Source organism: Crinia signifera, chromosome 5, assembly GCF_055691185.1.
Source record: "Crinia signifera chromosome 5, ASM5569118v1, whole genome shotgun sequence".
Taxonomy (NCBI): Eukaryota; Metazoa; Chordata; class Amphibia; order Anura; family Myobatrachidae; genus Crinia; species Crinia signifera.
In genome coordinates, this window is record NC_139221.1 from 261,303,020 (window position 1) to 261,326,374 (window position 23,355).

Sequence of the window (23,355 nt, forward strand, 5' to 3'; positions counted from 1 at the left end):
TAAAATACTGGCATAATAATCTTTCAGCAACCAGTCAATCTTGAAAAGACTAAAGGCCCCCATACACTATACGATTTTGGGACGATTTCATCCGATTTCGGCACTTTGGGCCGATAACCGGATGAAATCGCAGGTATGATCCGATGCGCGGTCCCGTGCGCATCGGACCGGATCAGGGAGGTCGGACGGTCAGCACATAAGATCATCCGACCTCCCTGTATGCTATGCATATGCCTGCCCACTTGTCAGGCATATGCATGCAGACACCGGGGGGCGGGGGAGCACGGCGGGCAGACACACTGACCTGGCTGGGCAGCTGTGATCAGAAATAGCAGCGCTGCCGCTGCGGGACGGGACGCACAGTGGCGGCTATTAGATTTTTAAAATCCCTGTCAAATGACCGGCCGTTCTGTGATCCCGTCCCGCAGCGGCAGCGCTGCTATTTCTGATCACAGCTGCCCGGCCAGGTCAGCATCACTCGCCGCACCCGCCGGGAACTCATTTGTTTGCCGCCGCCCTGCAGCTCCCCATTTGTTTTACATGTGATAAATCGCAAGAGATTTATCACATGTAAAAACTGGCTCATCAAGTGCCAAATTGTATGTGAGCCTCCCGGGGAGCTGCCGGGCGGCTCACAGGAGAATTGGGTCCGACGTGTCCTAAGGACAAGTCGGCCTAATGTATGGGGGCCTTAACTCCAATATTGCCCCAAATCTAGATAATACTTTCTACATGCTGGAACTGGGGGAAAAAAAAAAAAAAGTTGTAAAGTGATATGATAATGACCCAGACAGCAATTGTAAACCAAAACACTTCTATGTTATGGTTTGCATCCCACTCAAGAATGATGTATCCTTCAGAACTAAAGGAATGTAATAGTAATTTAAAAGCCAACTTCCAGCCACTACAGAAATACAGCTCATGAATAACAGTATAAATCTTATTATACAAACGTTTATTACTCATGAGGTGAAAAACAATAATTGTAGTTGACACTACAGAGAAAAAGCTGCTCACAAGAGAAGAACAGATGGTAAACAGTTATATTGATTAATCAGCTCCCCTCTCCTGAGACAGCCAAGGTACACATAAATTACTGCCATTGACATTACCATATGGGAATGTTGTGACTAGATATGTTCGCAAACTGCAAGTTTGCAATTTAATTGATTATACCCCTTTTGATTGCTACACACAGGCAAAGAACGAACCTATAGGTTTTTATGGGTACTGCTAAAACACTGAAATTTAGCAAGATTCACATTCTATAACGCAATAGCAATTACCAGTCTATGGCCAGATGACCGCAGAACATAATCAGGCAGTTGCTTGGCCAGAATCAGTCCCTGAAGGTGAAAGATATCAATCTAAGGGGCATACACACAATGAGATGTGTGCTGAACATTTTTGCTAATCTATTTAGGGTAGGCCATTTCCTGGTGTCTAGATCACCCATACACATGCAGCAATATGTGCCAAGTGGGTTCAAGAGGACTTAAATCAGGATCACTGTTGCTTACTGTACACACAGAGCGATTTGCAGTCACTGGTCTAGATTTGGACTGCATGCACTGACTTAGTTATCAGGCAATAGCGACGTGTGGGTTTGCCATCGCTCGGGGGCATAGACAGTGAGCTATCTGCACTTACCTTAAGCAATCTAGTCAGATCGCTTAGAAAAGAGCACAAAAAAAAAAAAAAAAAAAAAAAAAGGAAAAATTGATGTGTATGACAAGAGATGAAAAAAAATCTCAACTAAGTTCACTTAAATACAAGAACATCTTTACATCAGAAACATGCTCTCATAAGTATCGATAACTTAGAACTATTTTTCCAATAATTTTTTTTTTGCATAGCCCAATTCCTCTCAAACTGGGAGCCTCTTGACATTTGCAGGTGTGCCATGGGTTGGTGGTCCAGATCCAATTTAAACGTATGGTCAATGTAAGATACAACCCTAGCATTTGACTTCAAATCATATCATATGTGGACAAACAGAAGTGAAACCTGCCAATCAACATAACTGTATACAGTTGTGTATAAGGATAAATATACGGATATTTAAAAACAAATGTTTACTTCTATTGTTACGGTTTCTCAAGAAACTTTTGGCCTAGGGGTGCAATAAAAAAAAAAAAAAATTCTCTAGCCTATATTGCAAAGCTACCTATTTGATCTCCTGTAGTGAACAGCTTATTTGTAAATTACAGATTACTACCTATCTGTTGATTCCCTTGCAAGAGCAAACATCCTGCCTTCAAGATAAAGTTGTCCAGCGAATCGGAATATATAAATGCAGTCCCGCTCTCCACCTGTTTGGGCTGAGCTCCACTGTTAGCCAACATTTTTTTTTAGACTAAGTGCACCAAGCGAAGTGTTACACTAACGCCCATGGTGATGTCGACATCAGACCTTTTGTTGTCGACTTCTTGACAGTCTATATCAGGGCTGGGCAACACTGGCCCTCCAGATGTTAGTGAACTACACATCCCAGGATGCTTTGCATTAGTTTTGCTATGTGGCCATGCTGAAACTGATGCAAGGCATGCTGGGATATGTAGTTCACTAACATCTGGAGGGCCGGTGTAGCCCAGCCCTGGTCTATATAATCCACACCAGACTCTTTTGCAAACTCCATCCTTAACACTGTTTCAGTACACAGATTGTAAGCTCTTGTGCAAACACTGAACCATCACCTCATCGGATCTTACCACAGTAGAAGAGCATGACTAAGTAGTGGAAACCACCTACTCTTCAGTGTATGGCCTTTCACGAATGTCTGTAAAAAATGTGGCACCAAGCAGATCAAGTCATGGCCTGCAATTTTAGCACCCATTTCTCGGCTGTGGATCAGTTGACTGACAAGAAATAAGTGGGCAGGAACTAATTAAGAGGGTTTGTTGGTTGACAAGCACAAAACATAAAAAAAAAAAATATGTTTTGGAGTCATAAGAGCAAAGTTAGTGCAAACTTGTACCCTCACAGGCATACTGCACCATTTCCTATCACCAATCAGTAGACACTTATGGTAAAGTATGGAAAAACTCAGGACTTGCCAGCCAGATGCATGTTGGGTGTTGTCATGTTAAGGTTGTGAAACTAATTTCACATAGTCCATTTCTTCCTCCAAAATGTCGTAAACGCATGATATGAGTATGGGCGATTAGGTATGGTATTCTTTGGCTGGTGGCGCTGCTGGACACTACACAAGAACTGGCCTTGCTCAGGTATAGCAATTGGGACACTAGCTAGAATAATAATAAGTCAACCATTTACACATATCAAAAACAAGCTTTATTAAAAATTTCTAATTAAAATTCTCAGTACCAGCCTGGAATTTCCACAGAAAGTGTAAATAAAAACCACCACAAAGGAAGACTGACTTAACCCTTCATCTCCAGTTCTTATCAAATCAGTAATTCTTGATGCCTTTGGGCCAGAACCACTGTATCAAGTTTTGAAGCCTTCATGTGCAAGGTTACCTGCTCCAGAACCTGTCAGACAAGGAATAGTTATGTTATGGTTTGCTTTAGTTTTAGGAAAGAACCATCGAGCCCAATGACCAAGACTAATTGTTAGAAATAAATACATGGCCTAGTCCTCCAATGTTTCTAACAGTGTATGGAAGTGTAAAAATGCGCTCTCTTCATTACTATATGTACAAGTGACCAAGGATAAAAAGCACCATTTTACAAAAACACTATGGGTGAGATTTAATAGGATGAGATATTCAGAAAGTGAGAGATTTGGGAAGAAATCTCCAGTTTTTTTAAAGCGGCAATCATTTACACTGCAAAACCAGTTTGATTTTGAAGTGTAAATGATTGCCGCTTTAAAAAAACTGGAAATTTCTCACAAAATCTCTCACTTTCTGAATATCTCATCCTATTAAATCTCACCCTATAGGTCTTAAAGGTTGTGTATTAGACACTGAGCTAGGTAGGGCTTTTATTCTACAAACGCAAAAGGTTTTATAGTGAGTTTACACAACTACTTTCTAAACCATTTTAAATCCTATTTGGAGCATATACACCACTGTGCTGAAAAATGTATTACATCTCAATGAATAGGAGCATTTACCGCTAAAGCGCACATACTTTGACCTGGAGAAGCCAGGTTGTAGTGAAAATGAAGAATGCAGGATTAATACTACCTGTATTAAAAGGCAACCTACAAGTACTGGACCGCTTCATGTTTGCATTAGAGTAGGTCATGTACCCTTTCAAGTCTACATATTCTTAAAGTCCAGAAAAGCCAATATCTGGCAGAAAATGATTGTGTATATGGAAATATATAATTTGTAAGTATATAGTATAAGACCATAATAATGACTTGATAGAAACACTTAAGTGTCGAATTAAGCTAGTTTGAGCGCCACGGAGGAGAAAGGCATCACACTGAAAATTTACTACTGGTTGGCAGGAATAGAGAAAAACCCACTTTGTTAAAAATTTATATAGTTACCTGTAACATGATGCAAGGACCCCAGAAATGTGGACCACTTGGATATGTTTGCCCTTTGTTTCATTTGTTGAACAGAAGCTCAGTCTTTGACAGACTGCTTGTCCATTTTCAAACCATTGCTAAAATTCCAGCAAAAGAAAAACTGTACTAAGAATATTACAGAATTCAAAATTATGCACAAAAATAAAGAAAAAAGTGGTTATGTTTAGAGGGTTAAAAATAGCTACACTGTATACTTGCAACACACTGTTTTAAATAGAAAGAATAAGATCTTACCTACAGATGTTTATATGAAGCTTAGCACTACTTTTCTCTACCCCCTCAGCTGCCGTAGACATCCTTAATCTAGTGTAGCAAAAACCTTTATCCAGAACTTTAGCTCAGTGTTAAGAAACTGAACTTAGAAGCCGCTCTCAAGGGTTCTTGTACTAGACCTGTGTCTCTGGGTAGAGTAACTCGCTGGGAATATTTCCTTTACTTGCCATGGAAGCAGCAGCGGCATCTAAAAGATCTAAAAAGGCGTTTCTCTTTGCAGTGATACCCTGAGCAACCTAATTACTTTTCTCCTTATGACTAGCAACACAAGACACTTCATACTCATTGCTACTCTTTTCCTTGTAAGAAGAAACTCCAGTCTAGAAAGTCAAGTATTTCCTTTCGAATTATTTTATTAAATGAAAGTGTACAACAGCTCATTAACTATACACACACTGAAATTTAAAAGGAAAATAAAGTCTCATATTACACCATGATCCTGGCTAGTTGCTTCAACTGTTCAGAAATCTTAAAAAAGTTTCACGTTACCTGTAACTTAAAAATTTAACATTATCAAAAAGAAAATGCTGCTGCACTCTGTACAAAGACCACTACAAATAAACAATTAAAAACCTATGTAACTGTCTCAAAGACGTATTTTTACAGTCCTTCCTCCATTGTAAGGTAATGTACTTAAATATATTCCACTCCATTCACAAAATGGCTCTCTGCATCTGCTCTGGTGTCTTCTGTCATATCACTGCATGTTTTATGCATGACTGAGATAATGTCTCCTTAAACTTTGTAATCTCGATAACCTGCAGCTGTGTTACCTCTGGGCTCTCATCCTCTCCTATTTATACAGTGAAGCCTGTTTCAACAGAAGTAAAGAGTAAAAAGAATAGGTTATGATATATCCAGCTACCCAAATTAAAGACAATACTATCCTGATTAGCTTATCCTGCAGCTAAACAAGTGCTTATGAAACCTAGGCCTTTCGCAAACCGACATCATAACAAAACACATCTGTAAGTTTGAAACATTTGTTGAATTAAAATGTAATTGTGCACAGCAGTAAGAACACAAGTGTGTGTGTGTATATAAAGTGTGAACTTTACAATGGAAGTCTCAAAAAAAAAAAAAAAAACAGAGGCAGATTTAAAGTTCATCTGCCCGAGGCTACGAGAAAACCCACCTGAACAGTGCATTTAGGGTACTTACCCAGCAGGAGACAGGAATTTAATACCGATTTCTCCCTCCATATCCACTACTACTGCCACCACTCCCACTACCTGGACCATAGTTTCCTTTATAGCAGGAAAAAAAAAAAAAAATTTGCCATTTAAAATGCTCAAATATACAGACCATTATTATATAGGTGTAATTAGAAATTTTTTATTGTATGGGAAAAACCCCCACAGCTTAAAGAAATTTCAAACCACAGCAATAAACAGGTTTTTGAACAAAAACTCAAGCCAAAAAAAATAAAAAAATAGTCTCCATTCTTACGCTACTATTCAGATCGCTTTATAAAGGTCTTTTTTTGTAATTACAATAGTACCAATAAGGAACTGCAAAAAAAAAAAAAAATCAACTACTAGTTATAATAGCTTGCTCAGTGGTTCTCAAACCTACCCCACAGAGTTCATATTTCCCAGGTCACACGGCAGGTGCACTCATTACTCACTAACATTTTAACTAAGGACTGTCCAACCTGCAGCGCACCAGCTGTTGTGAAACTACACATCATAGCATGACTTGCCATTTTCTAACAGCAAGTGTGGCAGGGTGTGCTGTGATGTATAGTTGCACAACAGCTGGAGAGCCACAGGTTGGACAGGCCTGTTAAATGGCTCCAACTGTGGATTTTTTTCTTCCATTCACTTGCAATTCTGTGAGGAGATCTGCAAAACATGCACTGTGTGGAGTACCGACGACAGTTTGAGAACCTGTGCATCACTCCCAAAGGAGCCTATATAGAAGTGCATACACACTGGGTGAGTGAGCTAAAACCCGCTCAAAACCACCCAGTGTGTATGGTCCGGCAATGAGCGGTGATGCATGCTCTAGCATCATCGCAGGGACAGACGTTCATCTGCTGATATTACCGGCAGATAGATGGCTTTGCATAGCTCTGCGTTATGCAAAGCCCCCCCTGCTGACAGCGACGGGCAGGGGGAAAGTGGTTGTGTGTATGCACTGAGTGGCTTTCCCCCCAGCGATCGTCGCTGTCTATACAAGTTGGGCATAATCACCCAGTGTGTATGGACCTTAACAGTAATGGTAAATATACACTGACAAACAACCAGATATGTTCCATTCTCTTTACCTCCACCGTATGGTCCTCCCATGCTCCTGCCTCCGCCAAAGTTCCCACCGCTCTTCATTGGTCCATAGCTTGAAGATTGTTGGTTGTAGTTTCCAAATTCATTGTAATTTCCACCACCACCGTAGTTTCCTAAAAGCAACCAACCGCAATTGTATAAATAAAAATAAATAAAAAGAAAACCCCACAAGCACTGTGTCTTTAAGTGACAAATTACCTCCACCGTAGTTATCATATCCTCCTCCACCATATCCACCACCTTGATTGCCATAGCCTGGGCCACCTCCATATCCACCTCGTCCACCACCATAACTTGGTCCACCACCTCCAAAGTTACCACCTGTAGGAGCAAAATGTGAATTAAAGAAATAAAATAAAAATAAACTATTTAGTGGCTAACAAATCCAAGGCAGAGTAAAACCCTGTGTTTATTGAGCAACTGTGACACTTCATAAATTTTACACAAATTTGACTACAGAGCTGTAGAGCTAGAGCTGTAGGTGTAACATACAGTAAATTTGTTAAGCAATGGACATTGACTGTATGTTACACCTACAGTTATTGTACACTGCAGTGCTGGGTTTAACACTGCCAAGCACTGCATGCAGAAATGCTTGTGTCCGCAGCTGTTCTCACCAGAATAGAGCAACAGCTGAATTGCTCCATTGGTGCCCCATCCCTCCTAGGGGGATGCGGTTAATTTCCCGGCGGTCGGGATCCCGGCGGTCGGAATCCCGACACTGGAATCCCGACCGCCGAAATCCCGAAACTTTCTCCCTCCGTGGGTGTCCACGACACCCATAGAGGGAGAATAAAATAGCGTGCCGAGCGTAGCGAGGCACCGGGCCCGCTGCGTGGCGAGCGCAGCGAGCCCGCAAGGGGGGGCGATCCATGTCCCCCCCTTGTCGGGATTTCGGCGGTCGGGATTCCAGTGTCGGGATTCCGACCGCCGGGAAATCATATCGGATCCCTCCTAGGACCTTGTAAATTTTAATACGGCCTTGATTTAATACACAGTAGAAAAAAAAAAAAAATGTAATTCTCACCTCCTTGACCACCACCATATCCATTGTATCCGTCACCATAGCCACGTCCACCACCATAGCCATCTGAAATAGACAAGTCATTATGAAAAAGCACAGGTGGGTAGGCATAAAGGTGGCCATACATCTACAGATCGATTGTCAGATTGGGCTGGTTGGAACAAAATCCTGGTAATGGATGAGAGCAAATAACAGCTGAAAATTTTGGTTTGAAATGCTGGAAAACTGCCAAAAGCCGTCATTCAGATATTACCAGGTTTTTGCTCCAATCAGCCCAATCTGACAATCGATCTGTAGATGTATGGGGCCCATTAGTTAGGAGGCTGTATTATGCAACTCCATCATATCCTAATAGTTATTCTACACTTAAGGCTTAAACGTACGCACAGTTTGTTCAGTAAGTTATATAAAGTATATAGACAGTAAAAAAAGTTCTAAAAAGGCCATAACCATAATTCAAGTCATTCTAGTTACTATGCAGCGGAAAGATCAGTGAAGTGGTCAGGTGTCCGAGTATAAATGAATACACCCCAAAGTTTCCTCCTCCCTCGCACCACTTCATACAATGATCTTTAGCAAAGTATGCTTTTTTTCTATTGATCGTACCCCTAGCAGTTCCTATCTGTAAGTAATACAGCCTGCTTCTCTAATAGATGTACTATTTTCATTATATCTGTACAATATTTCATATTCACACCCTTCCTCAATCACGAATATATTGGACAAATTTATGTTTAAGGGATATTTAAGGATCATGGCTTGGTTTTTCTTATAACAAAAATCCGATATTCTTAAACTGTCATTTATGAATTTAATAGTTTTAATGTTCATGCACAGTAAATGTTCTGATTTTATGTTATGTTAGGCATGCTGGTTCATTTGGTGCCATGAGGAGAATTTAGGGGTAACTCCTGATAGGCAGGCTCTCTCTCAATCTAATGTTAAGTGCTGTTATCCTGTAGCCTTACAGTAGACATATGGCCCAGAATGGGTATGGTTGTCAGGCAGTCTAGGGACCTCTGGTATCGGAGAAGCCTTGCTGAGGACCGGAGACTTATATTTTTTGCAAAATATGTTGGTTTTCAAATCGTATTACTAATGCCCTTTGGTGTGCAGGGTGAACATCCCTTCCTTTTAGCACATGAGGAGTATTACTAATTTGATTGAGCAGCTAATGGGGCCTACACAGCAATTTAAAAGGGCATTTACTAAGCAATCTCACTAGATTGCTTAGAAAATGCCACTACATCCGCTACTTGTGTAGAGGTGATAGCGATGCACAGCCCCATGCGTCGCTATTGCCTGGTGTTTAATACCCAGCATGCTGGATATTAATCGGACAGCGGAGACCACTGGTCCTGACAGATCACCCAGCACATATATGAATGTGTATTCACTCTGTTTATATGTTATCTTCACAAGATAAGTGGCCCAAATAATGTACACTACCATAATAGAATACTGTCCTCAAAGTCATGTAAACTATACATACCAGAACCTCCCCTGAAATTGCTTCCAGGTCCTGGGCCAAAGTTTCCGCCACCACGCGACTCGAATCCAAAATTACCTACAAAAACCACAAGTATTTTTAAAGACAACAACCTGAATATGGAGGATAAAAATGGTTATATGCAATACAATACATACCACCACCTCTGCTACTCCTTGTATTTTGTACTTCATGCATCTCTTGTCTCGATAAAGCCTTTCTTACTTCTGCATTGTGACCATTTATGGTGTGGTATTTTTGCACTAAAAAAAGTAAATCATGAAAAGTTTCAGCTGTACATCATTCCATACCCAAAAAAAATATTACAATGAAAAGCTATTTTGAGAAGGCAACTTACACACAATTTTATCAACTGGATCGTGGTCATCAAATGTCACAAACCCGAAGCCCCTCTTCTTGCCAGATTGCTTGTCTGTAATAATTTCAATACTTTCAATTTTTCCATATTCTTCAAAATAGTCACGAAGGTGATGTTCTTCAGTATCTTCTTTAATACCACCAACAAACAGCTTTTTAACAGTAACATGTGCACCAGGCTTTGCAGATTCCTAAGGTCAAAAAACTCAAGTTCAGTGTTCTGTTTTTCAACATGTAGACAGACCTAGTTTAGCATAAGTCATTTTTAAATATGTATTCACCTCTCTTGCCACAGCACGCTTCGGCTCCACAACTCTGCCATCAATAGAATGCGGACGGGCTGACATTGCAGCATCAACTTCATTCATTGAAGAAAACGTAACAAACCCAAAGCCTCTTGATCTTTTACTGGCAGGGTCCCTCATCACCTGGAGGGAACAACAACTTTAGTGGAACGGACACTGCTTTGTGCAACATCATTTACAGGAACACTTTACAATGAATGGTTAGGTTTCATTTTGAATTGTAAGTGAACAATGGGGACTTTTTATGACAGGAGTATAAACTAAAACAAGCCTTTAGAGGAAGCAGCTGCTGAAAAAGCACTTCAAAAATCTGCAATTGGTATTAGTCAAACTGTAGTATGAATTTTAAAGCAAACATTGCAATTAGTGGAGCATAGAAATGAAAGCAATGCATGCAAATAGAAGTCAATGATAGATTTTCAGAAAGACCCTGCAATAGTTGTGACTGGTAGGTAATCACTATACATTCAGGAACAAGGCCTGAATTTGCACTAAAGAGCTCACTGTCCCCAGAGTGCTCCAAAGAATTTTCTGCTTATCGGGCTGATATTTGCCCGTGAAGTCTGCCATTGCTAGTGTTAAAATGCAGCAGCAAAGGCACAATGCAGCCTTTAGAAACAATAAGATTGACACCTACCTAGTACTACCACTTACAGGGATATCCGATAAAAAATATAATTGTGAAAAATGTCTTAACTTATTTGAACAACTTATTTGAACAACAGCACAGTATCTGAATTTTCTTTACAGCACCCCTTGGCAACCATCAACATTGGTTTTGCCTATTACACTGATAATAAATAATATGAATTTGTCCTGGACCACCAATTGCCCTACCCCCAATACAGTTCAAGCAAGTTTAGTGGGACCAATGCCTGCTCATCTTTGTACTACTGTAGGCCAACATCACCAGTTTTAATATGCCCCACTATATTGAGGGAAGTCGGCGGTGCTGCAATAAACAGACTTGCTAGCCTGTGGATCCCTAGCTCTAGTGAAGTTACACAACCCAGCATACCATGCTAACTGTAGAACTGGCAGGGCATGCTGGAACTTGTAGTTTCACACAGCTGGGCAGAGGCAGTTTGGCCAGGTCAATCCTGCAAGACATTCAAGGAATGCCGAGTCAGTCGACAAAAACTACCATTAAACAAGTACTTTACTAAAATGCACCTGGTGGAGGAGCCAATAAGCATCACAGTCATTAAATTGGTTAAAACAAGGGTTTATTTTTAACACTATAAGGCAGTGATCATGTAGGCCACGAATGGGAGGTGGAAATAAGGCAGCAACCAACTTACCACGCAGTCTGTCAGCTTCCCCCATTGCTCGTAGTATTGCCTTAAGCTGTCTTCCGTCGTTTCAAAGCTCAGGCCGCCGATGAACAGCTTGCGGAATTGTTCCTTCTCCCTCTGTAACAAGGAACAGAAACGTTACACGACGTCCCGGTGTAGCTCATCCACAGTAACAGCGCTGGAGCCCGGGCACGCCATCCCGAGGCCACTGTACCTCACCTCCAGTATAGAGAATCGAGTATTATGGCGGCCTGCATTGTATAGAAGCCACAGAAGCGCGCCAGTGCCACAGTCTTCTGACCATGTGCAGAGACAGCGGCTGCACCGAGGCAAGCGGCCATCACGGCTCTCCGCAGCTCCGGCATAAGATGGCGGCTGCAAGCCAGGCCGCCATTATACAGCCGGCCGTGCTGCGACTCCCTGCAGCATCGCTGTGTATGCGTGCTCTATGCATCGCCCTGGGCACACCGACAGCTCACATGCATCCTCTCACACCGGTACCGGCCATGGAATGCACACATACGCATCCTCTCCCACTGGCACAGGCCAAGGAACTCTCACATCCAACACCGGTCACATACATGTCACGCCCGCACACCGGCAGTCGCACACCTAACCCGCAACGCCGCCATACCTCCATGGTGAGCAGCCGCCTTAGACTACACAAAGCCGAAAATAAGTTGTACGAAAATAAAAAGAGCTCTGCGTATCAGCTGGGTGCGGGGCGCCGGGTATCTCTCTCAGTCGAGGGCTGAGAGCTAATGGCGACGGCTGGTAACCCTCCTTCCAGAATTTTCCTTCGCCAACCACCGGCCACACCTCACTACGTCACCAAGTTGCTCGGGAACAACCAATGATAGCTGTGGGCGGAGCCAGAGTCCCCGGCAGCTGGCGTAAGCCGAGGCGTCCTGTCATGGCGCCGGCTGTTTGACAGCGTAGGAATAGCACAATTGTCGTAAAGCGGCGGGTGGTGACTGGGGGTTAGGAAGCACTAGTAACGGAGTGTGCTTTGTGAATTAGGCTGCGGCATTCTGATTTCGGAGACCGGCCAGTGGTTATGTGATTTGGGGGATGGATGGGAGAAAGGCGTGGGGAATTCTGGGTAGTCTTTTCCATTGTCCCTTTCTGCTTATGAGCCTTCGTCCATCATCTTTGTGATGTGAGAACTGGTTTCCGTTAAATATATGTGCAGTGAGGAACAGTGGCACAGCTGTAAATTTTGCTATCCCAAGCCAAAATATTTTCTACCCCCCCTTTAAATACCACCAGCATTTTTTCATACCTCCCAACAAGACCCTCTCCAAGAGGGACACATTGCTCGATACTTGTGTATTATCTGGGCGCCCAATTTAATGTAAATTGTATACGATATCGCATACGATTTATTGGCCTATTTTTGGCCGTTTCAATCTGCGATGCGATTTAGTGGCCGATTTGCGTCCGATTTTTGGCCGATCTTCGGCCATTTCCTGACGATTTGCATGCTATTCCATCCTTGCACACCCCCAGGTACTATGCGATGGTATGCGGTGCGATGAGATTTTCGGGAAAATGCCCCTGATTGTACAATTAAATATTGCATAGCATTACATGCCAGCAAGTGGCATGCGATACGATTCACAATGTTAAATGCACCCCCATTGTCAACGACACCCCACTATCAACGCCAAACCGAAGCGTGGCGAGCGCAGCGAGCCCGCGAGCCACACTTTGGGCTACCTAAAATCAACACCACGCCGACGTGGATAGTGGGGGTATGAAAAGGTCACAGGACGCGTACCGCCGCCACTCGCGGGCACGCTGCGCTCGCCACGTTTCGGGTTGGCGTTGATAGTGGGGGTGCATTTAACATTGAAAGCACCCATCAGGGTGCTTGTACAATTAAAAATCGAATTGCATCACATGCATCGCATGCCGCTATATTGCATGCGATGCAATGCACTACAATGGAAATCGGGGGTGTGCAATGATGGAACAGCATGCAAATTGGCTGGAAAATGCGAAAAATCGGCCGAAAAAACGCATCCAATTTTTGCATGCGATTTGATAATACCTGATAATACACAAGTACCCATTGCTCTGCTCCTGCATTTTCCTCTTAATTTATAATTGCCATCACCTGTGTTGAAGCCCCTTTCTTAGCAATTTACCTGTCCAACACAGATGTGGATAATAATACATGGTACTTGTTACCTAGAACAGCGCCCATCGCGGGCATCGCATGTACATCGCATGTCATTATAATGGCATGCAATGCGACCGATGCGATGCCCGCGATTTCACATAGAAATGAATAGTAAAAGGTAAATCGCGTCGGTCGCATCGCATGCGTCCAAAAAACCGCATGCGATGCGACCGACGCGATTACCGCGATTTACATTGGGAACAATGTTAAATGGCCCAATTGACCCGATTTTACATAGGGAACAATGTTAAATGGCCCACAGACCCCAAATAGCCACCCTGAAGTGTGAAATGGCCCCCCAATTGTTAACGCCACCCGACGATCAACGTCAACCCGAAGCGTGGCGAGCCGGCGAGGGGTGGCGGTACGCATCCTCCGACCTTTTCATACCCCCACTATCCACGTCGGCGTGGAGTTGAGAATATGCTGTGTGAACCAAGTACCTGCAGTGGAGGAGATAGTGCCAAGGTATCACGATGAGCACTGCATGTGGGTCGTGCCGGACTAATGCCCGGTACACACCAGGATATTATATGTGTATGATAATATGTAAAATGGAGGCATATGAGGCTTTGGTGATTTGGGTAAAATGAGGCATGGTGTTAAATATGAGGCGATTATATATGGAGGCTATTATATGAATTGTAAAAATTATATGGTAATATGGCTTGGTAAAATGAAATAAAATAAAGATCTTATTTACAAATCCGGATTACGAATCTAAAATGGCGGCCAGCTACATTTGATTGGATGCTGAAAACGAGGCATGGTTCCATGTGATATCCAGGAATGTATGAGAGCTAAAATGGACGCTTGTAAATGCTCATAGGTGAACCAAAACGAGGTGTGAAGCACAAATCAAAGATGGCCGCCGTAAGCCTATAAAAAGGCTAAGTGAAAGAGAGGCTTGGAGCGCAACCCGGAAGCAAAACCCGGAAGCGCGATCGCGGCAAAACCCCGCGAATATCTGGCTATAAATAAGTGGCAGTGGAGTATGGAGGCTTATCTGAGGAAGCCGCCGACACACAAGAGGCGGAGAAACGCGTATGTAAGCCTCTTATCTAATTGCCAGGAACTGCTGATATCGCAAAATCTATAGCCATTTGGCTAACAGAGACTGTGACTGATATATGGACGTATTTAACATCTAAACCTGGGAGTGTGGAGTCCTGTTGGATACAAGGAAAGGGGGCACTTATACCCCACAAGGAGAAGACTGCCAAAAGTACACCAGGGAGAAATATTTCCAATAGCCATAACATATGGTCACAGATGGGATTGATTCTCTGAAATGCGGGACTGGTAACTATACCCATTGCCTCATATACATTGCAAAAGCCTAAATTACCAAAGCCTCATTAGTTAATAAAATTATAGCCTCATAATGAATTCAGTTATATGTTATATGTAGTTTTGTCTTGTTTGTCTATTTTTATTAAGAAGTGCACTTCGAATAATTGTTTTATGCTGTATAAAAATAAATTTGTAATTTTGAATATATACCTATTGTGTTTATTGCTCTGGGTGTAGCTGCGCCTCCTATAAACAGAAGTTGGTGGTCTCACCAACCTTCTACCCCCAAAAAAATACATGGTACTTGTTACCTAGAACAGCGCCCATCGCGGGCATCGCATGTACATCGCATGTCATTATAATGGCATGCAATGCGACCGATGCGATGCCCGCGATTTCACATAGAAATGAATGGTAAAAGGTAAATCGCATCGGTCGCATCGCATGCGTCCAAAAAAACGCATGCGATGCGACCGACGCGATTACCGCGATTTACATTGGGAACAATGTTAAATGGCCCAATTGACCCGATTTTACATAGGGAACAATGTTAAATGGCCCACAGACCCCAAATAGCCACCCTGAAGTGTGAAATGGCCCCCCCAATTGTTAACGCCACCCGACGATCAACGTCAACCCGAAGCGTGGCGAGCCGGCGAGGGGTGGCGGTACGCATCCTCCGACCTTTTCATACCCCCACTATCCACGTCGGCGTGGAGTTGAGAATATGCTGTGTGAACCAAGTACCTGCAGTGGAGGAGATAGTGCCAAGGTATCACGATGAGCACTGCTGGATGCATGTGGGTCGTGCCGGACTAATGCCCGGTACACACCAGGACGACCCGCTCACGATGCACATCATGAGCGGGTTGTCAGTGTCTTGTCCGATTCGCTCACGATCACGCGGAGCACACGACCCGCTCACGATGTGCATCGTGAGACCCGCTCACGATGTGCATCGTGAGCGGGCTCCGATCCGATCACGACCCACACCCGGGTGTATTGTCGTTTTCAGATCCTACCTGCTGCAGGTAGGATCTGAATAACGACCGACCAACCCGCGAGGCCGCACATCCGATCGGGATTCGGAACAGGACAAGAAAGGGCCCAATCAACATACAATCTACATACAATCTGTCGGATGTGGATCTAGATTGATGGGATCGGACCCTGGTGTGTACCCTGCATAAGGCCCTTGTTCTGATTGACACGCTCGGATACAAATTAGTTCGGAGCATGTTTCTTAGCCTACTGCGCATGCGTACCATTCGCTGTCCGCATGTGCAGGTTCTGTCACCCATGCACGCTTGTGACCCAGCGAACGGAAATACGCTTCCGAGAACGCTCAGGCAAAGTAGGTGTAATGTGGGCATATAGAAGGGCACGGTTACAAAACTGGGCGACAGCCGGGGGCGAATACATGGGTGGTGGCAACAAGTGCTGGGCGGCGGCCTCGCTCGAGTGAGCGAGCACTCGGACCGTTTCAGCTGAAATTCACTTGCTCAAAAAAAGCAAGTCTCACACCTCGCAGGCCAGCCACCTTAGCGGGCCCACATTCGCTCGGGCAATCAAACGCACAATAGCTAACACACTTCCACCTGCAAACAATATTCATCCATGCAGCATTCAGTTTTCTCTCATTAACCAATTAGCTAACTACAAGCCAGCCACACAGGAACCACACATTTGCAGTTGTAACATTTACACTTGTCTGCATTTATATCTCTTATTTTTTTCATTGTTTTTACCCACAAATGCAGCAGTATTCTTAACTGCTATTATGTACCATTTCTGAACCTCCAACCTTAACACACAAGTGTGCCTGTCATGTTAGGATGGGTGCCGGATGACGATCCGAGAGTGGTGATCCCGACGTCGGGATCCTGACTGCCGGTGCTCTGACGGGGTCTCCCGACACAGGGGCTATTCTCCCTTGTGGGGTTCACGATCCCCATAGAGGGAGAATATAACCTGTAGCGAGCCACCGGGCCTGCAGCGCGGTGATTCCAACTGTCGGAGCTATTGGGGATACTGACTGTTGGGATCCCCACTGTCAGAGCCCCACACCTCACCCGTTAGGACACACAATTACAAGGGGGGGGGGGGCAATAAACAAGTTACACTTTGGTTAAGGGTTTGAGCATCACTTCCTAGCGGATTTGTGCTGTGGCGTTTGAAATACCAGCAGAGTCTGTTCACTCGCCCGTCCGCTTGTCCGCATGCTTGAAGTCCGAGCAGATAGGCTCAGATCCGTATGAACACATTAGCGTACGCACGCAACTCCCCTTTGTGTGTGGCTCCGAACTAACGGATTAGCCGGCCTTATAGGCATGCCTTCGCTCCCCGTGTTTGTGTGCGGAACGTTCGCTTGGCTGCATGCGTGTGTAAGCGAACAAATCAACCTGAATAAGGCCCTAATTCCAGTTTGCCAGCAGAATGAACACTGCGCAGGAGTCTCTTGGATACATACTGTATTGAAAGCTTAGAGGGCCCTTCGAATGGTAAAAATACTCTGGAAGCACCCTTATTATTATTATTATTATTATTATCATTTATTTATATGGCACCACAAGGGATTCCCAGACCCCAATTACAGAGTACATAAATTAATAAGCAAAACAGTGACTTACAATTGTATACAATAGAGGACAAAAAAAAAACACTTGTTTTAAAAATTGTATTTGCATGTGAAAATTATTTTAATTAGCACAAACCCAATCAGGGTGCCATCAAGTCAGCTCCAGCACTCTCTATTCACAAGCAGGCTGACTGAACAAATGCCACCAATGCACGTGTTTCAGCTGTTTGGGGGCATTCTTATAACATAGCGACTGCACTGCAACATGTGAAGATTTGTCCCAATCGGAAATTGTATTTATTTATTACCAATTATTTATATAGCACACACATATTCTACAGCGCTTTACAGAAAATGGTCCCTGCCCCAGTGGAGCTTACAATCTATATTCCCTAGGGGTGTGGTATGGCAGTCCGACAATCAGGATCCTAACAGTCAAGAGCCCGACATCGGAATCCCGACTGCCGGTGCTCCAACAGGGGGACAAGCACAAAGACTCGCTCGCCACAAGTTCTGTTCTCCCTCTGTGGGTGTCGTTGACCCCCACAAGAGAGAATAGCCCCTGTCACTAGGGATCCCGCCTGTCGGGCATTTAAACAGTCGGGATTCTGATGTCGGAGTACTGACCATCGGAATCCCGACTGTCGGCAGTCATCCGGCACCGGTTCCCTGTACACATACACACATTCATTTAATTGTTCACACTAAGGAGCCGAATCTGGATCACACTTAGTGATCCGAATTTGGCCCCTGCCCCGGTGGTCAGGGTTTGTACATGCGTATGCACATCTCTGTGCATGAGCAAACCCCGACTGCGAAGGGGCATGGGGAGTTGCTCACTCTCCGGGCAGTTTGCAGAGGGTAAGAAGGGATGGGGGTGGTGGTGGTGGCGCTGGGCCATGGGAATGCCCAGCGTTTTTTGGGTGACCCCTTGAAAATTCTGGGGAGTTCCCATGGGTACGCAGCTGGACCCGCTCATTACATATGCACGGGGCGGCTACCCGCTCATTCAATATGCACTGCATTGGGTCCCTGCTCATTAGATATGCACAGATCAGGACCCGGCCAGCGCTCGCTGGTGCCTGGGTTGCCTGTCAGATCAGCCAGCGGCGCCACCATATATACACTACATATATGTAAAAAAAAATTGCGGGGGAGGGGGGGGCAGGGGGGTTGGTGCACCAAACTATGCCACTTGGGAGAACTTATGCCACTGAAGCCACAGAAGGTGATAGGCTGGTTCCCTGCATGATGTCACAGCCCACAACCACAACTGTGGGTGAAACGGGTTCTATGTGAAAGCTACAAAAACGGTAATTAAAAGGTAATATACCGTTTACAACATGTGATTTGAAAGGGGTTTAACTTGCTCATATCCCTTTTAAGAAACATTTCAAATACCAGGTCTAAGCAGGTTTTGCGATGTAAAAGCAGTATAAGTGGCAAATTAAAAAAAGAATAGAAAAGGGCCCTTATTCTAGTTCACTCGCAGAGGCAAATTCCTTCTCAAATGGGCAGAACCATGTGCACTGGAGGTGGGGCAGATTTAATGTGCAGAGAGAATTAGATTTGGGTGACTTATTTTTTTTCTGTGTAGGGTAAATACTGAAGGGCACATTTATTAAGCTCTAAGAAGAGATAAACTGGAGATAAAGCGGAGAAAAGGTAAAAGGAGATAAAGCACCAGCCAATCAACTCCCAACTGTCTTTTTCAAACACAGCTGTGCTTTATCTCCTTTTACCTTTTCTCCGCTTTATCTCGAGTTTAACTCTTCTCCAAGCTTAATAAATCTGCCCCTCACTGCTTTACTTGGTACTTGTGTAATAGCACGGCACCCGGCTATGCTACATTTTCAACGTAGGCTAAGCTACGCTGTCAGTGTAGCCCAACGGTTGCCTAGCATACTTAGTGTAGTGACTCCTTGGCAGCCCAATGGCTGCCTAGCGTAGTTAGCGTAGTGACTCCCCGGCAGCCCGGTGTCCATGGCTCTGTCCCCGGCGTTCATGGCAAGCCTACTGAGCGCCTCTCACACAGCTCTGTTAACCACCAGATCCCCTGTGCTGGTGGATGACGGTGGAGAAGGGATCATGTGGGCGCCAGCGGAGAGGTGCTTCAGCTGTCTGAGACGCATGTGCCCGTGACCGCTTCAGGGAAAGCCTCCTTTTCAAATCCCCACTATCCACACCAGCCTGAAGCGTGGCGAGCGCAGCAGGCCCCTCAAGGGGATGCGTTACGTGTCCCGTCCCCCCGACCTGTTCATACCCTCACTATCCACGACAGCGTGGAGTTGAATTTATAATTGCTATTACACAAGTACCCTTTATTTTTATTCACCCCAATGGGTGACTCTCTCTCACATGGCCTTATTCTAGTTTACTCTTTCTAAACAAATCCTTCTTAGATGGACAAAACCATGTGCACTGCAGGTGGGGCAAATGTTACTTGTGCAGAGAGAATTCCATTTGGGTGAGTTATTTTGTTTCTGTGCAGGGTAAATACTGGCTGCTTTATTTCTACACTGCAATATAGATCTCACTTTGAAGTAAAACCCCGCCCAAATCTTATTTTCTCAGCACAAGTAACATCTGCCCCACCTGCAGTGCACATGGGCCCTTATTCTGGTTGGTGCGGCCAGAGCCGCACACGGGGCTCCGGCCGCACAAACCAATCCCCGCCCACCCTACGGATCGCCACGGCCGTCCGTACACGGACGGCTGGCGATCCGCATAAAAATGGTGGAGGCGTACGCCTCCACCATGGTGGGAGCTGCCCCCTGCATTCGATGGTCGTCGACCATCGAAGGCAGGTCCGCACGCCCCGGCAGCTCCCGCAAGCTGAGACCACACGGACAATCGTCCGTGTGGTAGCTTGTATGGGGGCTGAAAGCTGACATCCGGCGACGTCAGCTTTCCGCCCCCATGAGTTGCGTCATGCCCTCATTACCATGCATACGCCCCGCGTTTGCATGGGAACGCCCATGAAACGCGGGGCGTACACATAGGGAAATGAGGGCATGAAGCCTCTCACGCCCCTATACGCCCCCTTTGCGGCGGACGAAATACGTCTGCGGCGAAGGGGGCTGCACATGCGCAGATTGACCTCTGCGCATGTGCAGAGTAAAAACATCGGCGGTACGGCCGCACGCGGGCCGTACCGCACGAAGCAGAATAAGGGCCATGGTTTTGTCCATCTAAGAAGGATTTTGTCAGAAAGAGTGAACTAGAATAAGGCCCACTGTGCAGCTAAAAGACACATTCTTGTTGGTGCAAATAAATCAGACGCTACCTGATCTAAATAGTGCGTAAAGTCACACACCATCACATTAGGTGAGTTTCTGAAAATAAGTCAGACATTCTAGCGTCTGACTTTGAGTGTCTTTTTCACAGATGCAAAAATCAGCTCTTATTTACATCCCTGCCCATATCTTTACTTACACAAGTTTATCTGAAGATATTTCTTAATAACATTGGCTGTATGTTCCGGTCGTTTTCCTGCTGCAGAATAAAGTTTGAGTCAATCAGATGCCTCTCTGATGGTATTGCATGATGGATAAGTTGACAGGTAGGGAAAGAGAAAGAAGACTTTGTTGAGGGCATGCGTTGAAAAGTAATAACGCTTTAAAAAGGTACTTTTACTGGTCAATTTTCCTGGTTTGATGGATAAGTACCTGCCTGTATTTCTCAGCACTAAGGACACCATTAATCCTGACCAAGGGGGTAATTCAGACTTGATCATATGGCCGTGAATTTGCATGGTGGCTGATAATCTACAGACTGCAAGTGCATACAGCCCATAGTAAGCATGTGTGAGACCATCCTGCATCTGGGGGTGGTAAGCAGCTGTTTCATGGGAGTGCCAAGAAAAATGCTAGACGTGCCACAAAAAGGTTGTGGGTGACAGGGAAAAACACAATCGTACCCAAGCATTTTAAGGGAGGGTGTGTGACATAAGCTCCAGGCCAGATATCTCTGACCTTCCGGCTTTGGACAATTTCAATGCAGTAAGGGTCCTCATTGATCTCTTTTATGAAATGTCTAGCTTTATTCTCCTTAGAGGGTTACCATCTGCTATGAACTTGGTCCATCTATTTATTTAGTACATTTTTAAACATCATGGGTTATCAGTAGAAATAATTGCAGATCATGGAGCGCAATTCATTTCTCGCTTTAGGAGAACCCTTTACAAAGCTCTGCAAGTGGAATTGATGTCTTGAAACACCTACCACCCCCAACTCAATGGCCAAACTGAAATGGTTAATGGTTAAGATCTGGAGACCTTCCTACAATTATACCTGTTTGTCACCAAACAATTGATCAGAGCTTTTACCCTGGGCTGAATTTGCTCATAATAGCCTATATCATTCCTCTACTGGAACAACAATATTTTTCACAGTTAATTGTCATTATCCAAATTCGGATTCCAGAAATGCAACGCCTACCAACCACTGATGTTCCAGCTGTTAACCCTTTGAGTGCCAACATTACTGTGAGAGATCGTAAAAAGGGGATTTTTGTAAGAACTTACCGTTCGAACCCCTTTCTCTGAGTCCAGTCCGGTGACACAGCTCCACCTTGGGATGTAGGAGGGTCCGCAGGAGCCAAGGCACCTATAGCTGAAGCTTTTCCTCTGGCTGCAGGCTCCTCCCCTTCTGCATCCCAGCATGCTCCGAGGATACACAACTCAGTACAATGCCCGACATCTTATTTGCACAACATCTTACCATAACATGAGACACATGCACGGCATGACATACTGAGCGTAGGGGAGGGATCGCTGTGTCACTGGACTGGACTCAGAGAAAGGGGTTCGAATGGTAAGTTCTTACAAAAATCCCCTTTTCTCTTTCGTCCAGTCCGGTGACACAGCTCCACCTTGGGACGTTCACGAGCCAGTATTATGGGAGGGTACGCTCAGACTGCCAGTTCTCATCACTGCCCGTCCGAATGAAGCGTCCTCCGACGAGAACTCATGGAACCTGTAAAATTTGTTAAAGGTGTGAACAAAGGACCAAGTGGCTCCGCTGTAGCCCCATGACGAACAGCCCAAGAGGAAGCTACCAACCTGGTGGTATGTGCATTAATCCTAGAAGGAACCAGTCTACCTACCTTGGTGTAAGCAAAGGCAATTACTGACCTAAGCCACCTGCCAATAGTCTGCTTAGAAGCAGGCCAACCTCTCTTATGGCCTTATTCTGGTTAGGTCATTGAAACGTACGTACGGTCCGTCTCACCGTACGTTTCCCGTACGCTTGCGGTGAGCGAAAGTCCACCCACAGAACAGCCGCTCACGGACAGTCACAAACACCGACAATGGGGAGTGGCGAACACTTGAGCGTACGCCACCATGTATGGACGGATCCCCCTCTTAGCCACCAATACCTGGCGTACATCAGAGCGTACGCCACCGTGTACGGATGGATGTTGTCCGATTTCACGCCGACACCTTCCGTATATCTGAGCGTACGTCACAGTGCAAGTAGAAATTGAGTCCAAAAACATCCTTGTTGCTCTTAGATGTGGTTTATGTGTCTTTTTCCATATAAAAAAACTGTTTGTGTTACAGTGAAAAAGTTGACACATGTCGACTTCTGTGAATTCAGTGTCCTGCTTTTTAAAGTATACCAAAACACTTTCTGAATGGGTGTAGATGGTTATAAAATAACTACCTTGACATATATAAGCAGGTCTTAGAATGAATCTCACCTAAAATTAAACCAACCTTTACATGTAGAAAGATATGTTTC

At 44.6% G+C, this 23,355-nt stretch overlaps 1 protein-coding gene across 3 annotated transcripts; it reads right to left on the reverse strand.

Annotated features, from left to right (window-relative positions):
- Nucleotides 1-3,271: 3,271 nt before the first annotated feature.
- On the reverse strand, nucleotides 3,272-12,364 carry HNRNPA2B1 (heterogeneous nuclear ribonucleoprotein A2/B1). Of its 3 annotated transcripts, none has more exons than XM_083188918.1 (13): nucleotides 12,190-12,364; nucleotides 11,562-11,672; nucleotides 10,237-10,383; nucleotides 9,936-10,146; nucleotides 9,736-9,840; nucleotides 9,581-9,655; nucleotides 8,092-8,154; nucleotides 7,263-7,385; nucleotides 7,049-7,177; nucleotides 5,941-6,026; nucleotides 4,741-5,590; nucleotides 4,465-4,583; nucleotides 3,272-3,494 (listed from the first exon to the last, which is right to left on the reverse strand). In XM_083188918.1, exons 1-10 carry the CDS (start codon nucleotides 12,193-12,195, stop codon nucleotides 5,959-5,961), a joined length of 1,038 nt encoding a protein of 345 aa, XP_083045044.1. In that variant the 5' UTR covers nucleotides 12,196-12,364; the 3' UTR covers nucleotides 3,272-3,494; nucleotides 4,465-4,583; nucleotides 4,741-5,590; nucleotides 5,941-5,958. The 3 variants fall into 3 exon arrangements, with proteins under 3 accessions (XP_083045044.1, XP_083045047.1, XP_083045045.1); XM_083188921.1 differs by lacking the exon at nucleotides 12,190-12,364 and adding an exon at nucleotides 11,279-11,360; XM_083188919.1 differs by lacking the exon at nucleotides 4,741-5,590.
- Nucleotides 12,365-23,355: the final 10,991 nt, after the last annotated feature.

Bases quoted from the DNA above. Each gene is read 5' to 3' on its own strand.
- HNRNPA2B1 (XM_083188919.1), bottom strand. The intron at 7,178-7,262 runs GTAATTTGTCAC...GGTTGCTTTTAG, and splicing joins ATATGATAACTACGGTGGAG to GAAACTACGGTGGTGGTGGA. The intron at 6,027-7,048 runs GTAAAGAGAATG...CCTGCTATAAAG, and splicing joins GGGAGGACCATACGGTGGAG to GAAACTATGGTCCAGGTAGT.